Below are 9,162 nucleotides of genomic sequence, written 5' to 3'. Positions count from 1 at the left end.
CCAGAGGAAGAGAGGTGGGACCCTGGAGTCCCAAGTGGCTTGAAACCTGAGAGCAGGGATGCGGCCGATGGTACCTCATGGCCTCACTGGTCCAGTGGAAGCAGCTACAGCCAACCCTAAGTTGTCTGCGGGCTGAGGAGCTAAGCCTGGGGAGGGCCTCCAGCCTTAAGCAATCCCTCCTAGGCTCTGTTCCTTCAGGAAAGAAGAGCAGTGCCCAGCTTCCCCTACAAGCAGCAGTAGCATAGACATGACATCCGTGGTCACAGCCAGCCCAAATATGCTCTGGGCAAATTGGAAAAAAGCTCCTCCTCCTTCAGGGAAGGAGCCCTGGTGGCCCAGTGGTTAAGAGCTCAGGCTGCTAAGCAAAAGGTTGGCAGTTAAAATCTACCAGCCACTCCTTGGAAACTCTATGGGGCAGTTCTACTCTGTCTTATAGGGTTGCTATCAGTCAGAAGGAAACCCTGGTGGTGTAGTGGTTAAGTGCTACGGCTGCTTACCAAAGGATTGGCAGTTTGAATCTGCCAGGTGCTCCTTGGAAACTCTACGGGGCAGTTCTACTCTGTCCTATAGGGTCGCTGTGAGTCAGAATTGACACCAGGGCACTGGGGTTTTGGTTTTATGAGTCAGAATTGACTCAGTGACAACGGGTTTTGTTTTTGGTTCCTTCCAGGGAAATGCAGCCCGACACCAGGACAAACACCCTAGTGAGCAGAGCATAAGGCTGGATTTCAGCTCACACTTGCCTCCTTGACTGAGTGCCCTTGTGCAATATACAGCTTGCACAGCTGTGCACAGCAGCCCTGTAGGCGTCCAGTCTCTATCCCATGGCTTCTATGGGGTAGAAAATATCAAGGATGGACTAGTCAGAGAAGCAGTTCTCCAAGTGGGCTAGAAGAGAGACCAAAGGACTAGGGTAACCAGAGGGACAGGAATCCCAGGTTGGGGAGCCCTGCTGGCTTGAGGTGTGATTAGCAACTTCATCATTCTTGTGTGTGTAGGGAGGAAAAACCAAACCAGTTACCATTCTGACTCATGGTGACTTCATGTGTTGCAGAGCAGAACTGCACTCCATCTGGCTTTCATCAAAAAAGAAAAAAAAAAAAAAAACCCATCGCCATCAAATCAATTCCAACTCATAGTGACCTTACAGGACAGAGGATTTCTAGGGAGCAGCTGCTGGATTTGAACTGCCGACCTTTTGGTTAGCAGCTGAGCTCTTAACCACTGTGCCTCCATGGCTTTCATGGCTGTGGCCTTTTGGAAGCAGATCTTCAGGCCTTTCTTCCCAGGTGCCTCTGGGTGGGTTTGAATCACTTTCAGTTGGCAGCCAGGTGCCTAAACCTTTGTGCCCCTCAGAGCAAAAGACCAGGCTAAGAAGGACATAGGTTGGAGGTTAGGGGTGGGGTCTCATCAGAAGGAAGCAATTAGGGAGAAGTGTGGTGGTTTGAATTTCAGGTTAAGAATCTAGCTTGGGAGGTGGGAATGGAAAGACAGAGGGGACCCGGATGCTAAGGTTCGAGGAGGAGAGAGGCTGAGATTCCATGACTTGGTCAGGGAAGCCAGAATGATGGTAGGAAGAGGAGGCAGAATTGAGAGGGAGTCAACATGTAAGGCTTGAGTCAGGTGGGCTTTGGATAAAGGTGTGAGGTGAGGAGGGGATAGTGAAAGCTGCTGGTCAGGAACCTGGGGAGCTCCAAGTCTGGGGTCTCCCAGGGGCCTGTATCAGGCTAATGACTGGGGCTGGGGGCAGCCAGGCAGGAGCTCTGGTGGAGGAGGGACTGCTGGGGCCTGGGCAGGGGGAAGGGGATGCTGTTAACTCAGAAGCAGGCTGTCCAGGTCACAGAATTATCGTTGTGAAATATTCATGGGCCTTCAGTCCAGATGCTATTTCAGAACAGCGAGAGCAGGAGGGGTGTGTGAGTCTCAGGAAGGAGCGGGCAGCAACGCCATTCTCCAGCACCCCCACCTCCACCACCACCAGCCCAGACAGACCCACGTACGCCCATCACGTGCACACCCACGCTCGCATGCTCCCTCTCACACACACACATAAAATGGAGCTGCAGAGCACATGCAGGCACACCAGCCACCCACGGGTCCCACAAACAGGCAGATGCACCCCAAATACTGACAAGCATGCATACCTGCCCAACCAGGATCCCCTTGGAGACCACCCATTCCTGCCCCAATATCTCACACACACAGACCCCCAGCTTCTCCAAACGACCCAGATTCACCACCTTACAGCCACACACCCTGAAATAGGAGGAACCTTCAAGGCCATCCAGTCCAATCCCCTCTCATGTTCTGATGGGGAAACTGAAGTCCAGAGAGGAGAAGGGACCAATCCAAGACTCTGAAAGGAACAAAACTCATTCACCACCTGCATTCTGTGAGTGTACCCCATTTTACGTTCTCTCCATACATTGAGTCTAGTTGTAGCTAATGGCTCCCTTTCTCAAATCTCTGTCTTCTTAGTCACCCAGTCCCCCTCCCAGCCCTAACCCACCCCTTCCTTTCCATCCCTCCCCTCCAAACCTCCCTGCTCCAGCTCCTCATTACCTCATGCCCGGAATAGAGGAGAAAATAGCAATAACCTCCTCACTGGCTTTCCTACATGCAGCTCTCCCTCCCTCCCGCCCAGCCCATCTATGGTGGCCAGATCCATCTGACAAAATTGATGTCATTATGTCACTCAGGAACCTACAGAGGCCCCCTATTGCCTAAAGTTAAAGACAAAACATCTTAGCAAAGCATCAAAGATCCCTCAGAGTCTGGTCTTTCTGGCCTGCCCATTCATGGCCTCACCCCAAACCTCTTCTCCAGCTACAGTGATCCTATCAATCTGGCCATCCAGTTATTATGCACTCGAAACCCACATACCTACTTTGAACACTCCCTAAAGTTCCTCAGTTTCCCCCAGATTATAAAACCCCCTTTCTCTTCAGATCATAGACTCCAGAGCCATTCCCCAAGACCAAGTCTCTCTGACCCTCCATGGGGGTTCTGTTACCGCCCTTCAAAGTCACTAACAGAGGCTCAGGCTGGGGCCAAGCAGACGGCTGCCCCCCACCTGCCACCTTGGGAAGCACAGCCACCTTTAGTCATCCTAAACTGAGAGTGAGCATCTATTTTCTGGGGGAAAGGACTAGGAGGATGCCAGATGACAGAGTTTATAAACCCTTAAGCCTCTCAAGTTCTTACACCCCTAGGTTGGGGGAGGCCTCTCAGCCCTGCTTTCTGCCTGTTGGCTCCTGACCTTAAATCCCTAATCCTTAGAACCCCTCTCTTCTGAAATACAAAGACCTCAGGGAGGACGTGGGCCCTCAGGGCACTGCTGAAGGGAAATTCGCCCACCAGGCTCTGAGAGGCCACAAGGCCAGGGACAGTCCAGGTGGCAGGCCCAAGGCCCAGCTGGGATCAGGTTTCTACATGAATTTTTAATGCTTCCAGCCGGACCTGTCAGACGTTCTGAAACGTGAGCATCTCCTTTCATCTCTGTACACGACGCCCTTTATCCCTCCTCATCGCCCCTGAGGGAGGGGCATAGAGGGCATGCCTGGGACAGCTGTCCACTGGGCTCTGCGGTGACCACACTTGGGGAATGGCTTGGGGGGAGTGCAAGGGTGAATGGTTACTAGCTGTGTGGCCTTGGGCAAGTTACTTAATGTCTCTGAGCATCCATTTCTTCATTTGAAAGGCGGGGGCAATAGTGCCTACCTAAATCAAATTGCTGTGGGGATTAAGTGCAATAGTCCATGGAAAAGTGACCTAGCTATGCGTGTTTGTTATTATTGTCTCTGCTATGTTCTGTCTCTTTCCTCCCAGTTTCTTGCAACCACAGAGAGACCTCTGGCCCTTTCCTTGAGACACAGGGACTTTCTTTAGTTCTGCTTTCCCTCCCGCAGACCCAAGCTGCCCCCTCCAAGATCTTCCGGCCTTCCTAAGAACTTCAGATGAGAAGGCGGAAGGAAGGCAAGAAAGTGGGGCCAGGCTGGTGCAGTAAGAGAGGAAGATGGTGCAGCTGAGACAGAGGGGAGGGAGGCAGGGAGAGGAGACAGGAAGAGGAAAACGCTTCGCAAAGAGAGAAGAGCCAGGTGTTGGCTCCTTCTTTCATAACCTCTCTCCTTCCTTCCTTCCCTCCTTCCCTACTCTTGAGTGCCTTCTCCATGCCTGGTACCATCACACTGGAAACAGAAATGGCTGCACTGAGCAGAGGTTTAGTCAGGACTTTGGAGGAAAGGGTCAGGGTAGGGTGGGCAAGGAAGGCTCTTCCTTAATCATTCCACCCCCACCAACCCCCTGCCCAGCGTTTCTAAAAATGAGAGCCATTTCCATCTGATTTAGATGGGGAGCCGCTGAAATGCAGATTCCTGGTTCCCTCAGACCTACTGAATCAGATCTCTGAAGGAAACCCTGGAATCTGCATTTTAACAAGTGGGGCTGGGTTCTATAGCACCTTACTAAAATTTAAGAAACATCTCCGCAAAGGGGCAGTGGCCCGCAGGGGGAGCCGACATAAGGAAACAAAGGCAGAAAACTTAGACGCCACTCCCTCGTCGCTTCGCCCCCCCTCCCCCACTGTAAAACTTGGTAGAAGTTACAGGCGATGCTCCCTGGGGGAGAGGGAGGAAGGTGACCCCATTGACGGGGAATGAAAGATGGAGAAGAGTGAGAGGAGACTGAGACCAACGGGGAGGGGACGCAGCGAAGGTGAGACCCCAGGTAAGCAGACACCTGCAGCGTGCCCCTGTCCTCTACTCGTGGCCATCTGCGACCATGAGCTTCATGGAAGGGTCCCACTAAACTTCTGGGGGCAGGCTCACGGAGGAAGCTTCTCATCCCAAGGATCTGCGGCCCTCTCCGAGGTTCAACGAGCTGCTAAGCGGATACACACCCACCACCCTCCCGGCCAGCACCCTCGCCCTCTCCTAGGAACTCCGCTAGGGCCCCTCGCGTCTGGCCGCCTTCTCCCTCCACGCCGCCCCGCCCCGCCCCGCCCCTCCCCAGCCCCGGCTCATCTGCATAAAGCTCCAATTAACACGTTTTCTCTCAGCGCTCCTTGGTCCCTGTACGCGCTCCAGCCTGGCGCCCGCCCCGCCGCCCCCTCGCCCTCCGCGCGGGCCCGTTAACCCTTGCGACCCGGCCTTTCTCTGCAGCCTTGACCCGCGGGTCGGCCGCGCCGCGGGGCCAGGGGCCTAGGGGGCGGCCGGGGCGGAGGGTCCCGGGCGGGGCCGCGGGCCAGGGGCCAGGGCGCTCCGGGAAGGCAGGCCCTCCCTGCCCGTTTCTGGGAAGAGACTGGGGGTGGGGGGCTTCTCCTGGGAGACTCGGGGCGTCGAAATTCCTCGTTCCGCATCCTCCGGCCCCCGCACCCCTTCTCCTCCCCGCCACGCACCGTCTCCCCTCCCCAGCCATCTGTTCCACTCGGCAGCGCCGCGACAAACACGGCTCCAGCTCGCTTCCGCCCCTGCCAGCCCCCTCCCCAAACTCCCCCGGCGGAGACACCCCTCCCCCAGGAGGCGAGATGTCTGCTGCCACCCTCCACCCGGTGTCCCCAGCACCAGGTGGGCAGGGGCAGGCGCCGAGACGCCTCCTTTCGTCGTACGGGTCAGTGGGGCTGGGGACAACGCTTGGAAGGGTGTGGGTCGAGGCGGAAGCGGGAAGGCGCAGGGGCATCTCATGGGAAAGGCAGACTCGTGGGTGAATGTGTTTGTGTGGGGGGAAAGAGGGTCCCCGCCCGGCTCACCGCCCCCTAGTCCACTACTCGTCCCGGGCCAAGCCAGCCTCAGCTACGCAGCGCCGCCTGCTGGCCAACGCCAGGTACCCGGCGCACCGGCCTGGCTCCTTGCACCCGTCCTCACCTCAAATCCGGACCGCTCACAGAACCCCATCAACCACCACCGGATTATTCAGACCCAGGCAGGCCCCCTGGGAATCTGCCAACTCCCTTAGTGGGTGCTGTCCAGCCCTGATTTCCTATTTTGCAGAAAGGGCACTGGGTTGGAAGTCAGGAGTCTGGGTTCAGGAACCAGAGATCAGCTATGGGTCTTTGCCAAGTCTCCAGACCCCTCTGGACATGTTTTCTCAACTGTGTAAAATGGGTGGGTAGGTTTATCTTACTAACAAAGAAAATTTAAGACAAAAGAAGGGAAAATAGCTTATTTTTAATGCTGTCTTCCAGGCCTAACATTTGCCGTTCTCATGGGGTTTTAAGGAATCCTGGTGGCAAAATGGCTGAGTGCTCTAGCTGCTATCGGAAAGCCTAGGAAATCCTGTGGGACAGTTCTACCCTGTCCTATAGGGTTGCTATGAGTCAGAAATAACTCTCCAGCACACAACCAACAACTGGAGTCTTAGACTTGGGGGGGTGGACAAGGCCTTTGAGGTCACTCTCAGCCATGAGTGGGCAGCTGAAAGCTGGGGCTGAGAAGCGTGGGGCCTCCTTTCTGCCCGATGGCCCTTGTGGCCAGAGCTCTGCAGGCAAAATGGCCGGGTTCTGACAACTCTATCACCTATCAGCTGCATGCCCTTAGGCTTGTGTCTTAACCTTTGGGGCTTGTTTCCTCAACCTATAAAACAGGGATGACAATACCGACCTCTTGGGCTATGCTGTTGTTGGGTGTCGTGGAGTCGGTTCTGACTCATAGCATGTACAGCAGGATGAAACACTGTTGGGTCCTGTGCCATCCTCACCATCGTTGCCATGTTTGAGCCCATTGTTGCTGCCACTGTGTCAATCCATCTTGTTGAGGGTTCTTCTTCTCTTTTGGTGACCCTCTACCAACCATGATGTCCTTCTCCAGGGACTGATCCCTTCTGATAACATGTCCAAAGTACATGGGACAAAGTCTCACCATCCTCGCTTCCAAAGAGCAATCTGGCTGTACTTCTTCCAAGACAAGCTTGTTCATTCTTCTGGCAGTCCATGGTAAATTCAGTATTCTTCACCAACACCTTAATTCAAAGGCATCAATTCTTCTTCAATCTTCCTTACTCATTGTCCAGCTTTTGCATGCATGTAAGGTGACTGAAAATATCTTGGGCTATAGTTAGGATTTAATGAGATACTTGTGTAGAACAGGCAGATCCTCAAATGTTGGTCACCCCTCCCTGCCCCATCAATCTCTGACTTAATCTAGCCTCTAAGGCGTATGCCCCGGGGCACCAGCAGGTGTACGGGGGACTCCAGAAGGCCCAGGATAAATAAGGTATGTCTTCCTGGAAGGCCCTTTCCTCAAAGATGTTGTTTTCCCCTCACTGTAGGTAATTTTAAAACCTCACTTTAATGTTCAAAGCAACTGTAAATATAGTATAGAGTAGAACTCAAAATTTGCATGAAATTTTAAGATAAAATTGGAGACCACAAAGAAGGCTTAGTTTCAGCAGCCCCCCAGGGATGCATTGGTGGGTGCACTTGAGAGTCAGCCCTTAATGCTCTCGCTAAAGCATCCTGTCCCGGATCCCCTGTCAGGAAAAAGGCTGGCCTCCTGAACATCTCAACCACCCTGTGAAGTGGGGAGCAGATGCAGGGGCCAGGATCTGGACTCCCTCCAGACACTAAGGGCAAGGCATGGTTGGGAACAGGGGGGTGAGCCAGATAGCCAGAAGGGGGCAGGCTGGCACTGCCAGCGTCCCACTTAATGCCCAGCTGAGTCTGGGTGAGAAGGGAAGGGGGTTGTAGGAAGACATCCACCCACCCCCAGGCACAGGCACACACCAGCCAGTCTCTCACTTTCCGTTTTTATTTCCTCTAAGACCAGCAAGAAGTGGCACCAGGGAGGGAACCCGCCCTCCGGCCCCTGGAAGGAGCTTGCCCCCCACACCTCTTCCAGGACACAGCCAGCACCCTCAGGCCCCCTTCCTTGCAAGGGGAAGTTTGTTGTGTGCATACACATGCACACACGCACACATACAGGCACACACATGCACGCGTGCAAGCTCGTGGCATTGTGCAGCTGAGACCTTAGGGGCAGACAGCCCATTTGCTGACCCCACAAGCCCCTAGGAGGCACCAAGAGACAGGTTCCCCATGACGAAGGCCCAGAGAACGGGTCTCCTCCAATCTAAGGAAGAAGGGAAGAAGGCCCAGTCCCTCCAGCACAGGGCTTATCTTCAGTCAACGGAGCCTTGCTTTGGGAGATTATTTTAGGGGTTTTTTTTTTTTTCCTTTTTTGCAAGTCCCTACAAAAATAGAACTCTGGGTATTTATAAATCCGCGGCCCCTGGCTCTGTGCGTATGTTACAGGTAGACAAGCCACAAGGGGGCATTCCCTTTAGTTGCTCAGGCATTCAGGTCCCTGGGCCTCCGAGGTCTACACCTCTGTCAGCTCGAAGCTGCCAAGCACCTTTTGAGGGTCTGTCCAGCCGGCGGCGTACTCCCTCTGGAGTCGGGCACGGAAGTAAAAGAGGTAGGAAGGTAGTAGGAATCCCAGGAGTGAGAATATCAGGAGGCCCAGATTCACCTTTAGGGCAAGGAGAAAGAGGCAAGGAGTCAAGGAGGTACCCATCTGCCCTCATCACCCTCAGGGACCCTCCTAAACCTGTGATAGGAAAGAGAAGACAGTCATTTGTGCTCCAAATCCTGGGCCAGAATGATAAATGTAGCTAGTATTTATTACATGCATTTATTACATGCTTGTTGTTATTGTTCTTAGTTGCCTTCGAGTTGATTCTGACTCATGGAGACCCCATGTATGGAGAGTAGAACTGGTTCATAGGGTTTACAAGGCTGTGACATGTCAGTAGCAGGTTCCCAGGCCTGTTTTCTAAGGTGTCTCTGGGTGGATCTGAACCACCAGCCTTTCAGCTAGTTGTTGAGCACTTAACCGTTTCTGCCACCTGGGGAATCCATATCACGCGCTTACTGTGTGCCAAATGATCCCTTAATTGGCACAAGGTCCCCAGGTGGCACAAATGATTTGTGCTTATCTATTAACCTAAGAGTTGACAGTTCAAGTCTATCCGGATGCACCACAAAAGAAAGGCCTGGCATTCTGCTTCCGTAAAGGTTACAGCCAAGAAAACCCTTTGGAGCAGTTTTACTCTGTCACATACATGGGGTCACCACGAGTCAACATCAACGCAACGGCAAGAAGTGCACTTTTGTTTTGTTTTTGATGTGCCAATCACTGTTCCACCAGTATTGCGTTGAATGTTCAACAG

At 53.6% G+C, this 9,162-nt stretch overlaps 1 protein-coding gene across 1 annotated transcript in view; it reads right to left on the bottom strand.

Annotated features, from left to right (window-relative positions):
• Positions 1–5,946: 5,946 nt before the first annotated feature.
• Positions 5,947–9,162, bottom strand: part of SLC43A1 (solute carrier family 43 member 1) — a 35,990-nt gene continuing 32,774 nt past the window's right edge. The window contains exon 15 of the mRNA XM_010600894.3: positions 5,947–8,462. Coding sequence (XP_010599196.1) covers positions 8,313–8,462 — 150 coding nt within the window. The 3' untranslated portion in view covers positions 5,947–8,312. The remainder of the gene's footprint in view (positions 8,463–9,162) is intronic.

This window comes from Loxodonta africana, chromosome 7 (genome assembly GCF_030014295.1).
Source record: "Loxodonta africana isolate mLoxAfr1 chromosome 7, mLoxAfr1.hap2, whole genome shotgun sequence".
NCBI classification, from domain to species: Eukaryota; Metazoa; Chordata; class Mammalia; order Proboscidea; family Elephantidae; genus Loxodonta; species Loxodonta africana.
Note: the sequence above shows the minus strand (reverse complement) of the source record. Positions and strands in the feature narration are given on the sequence as shown.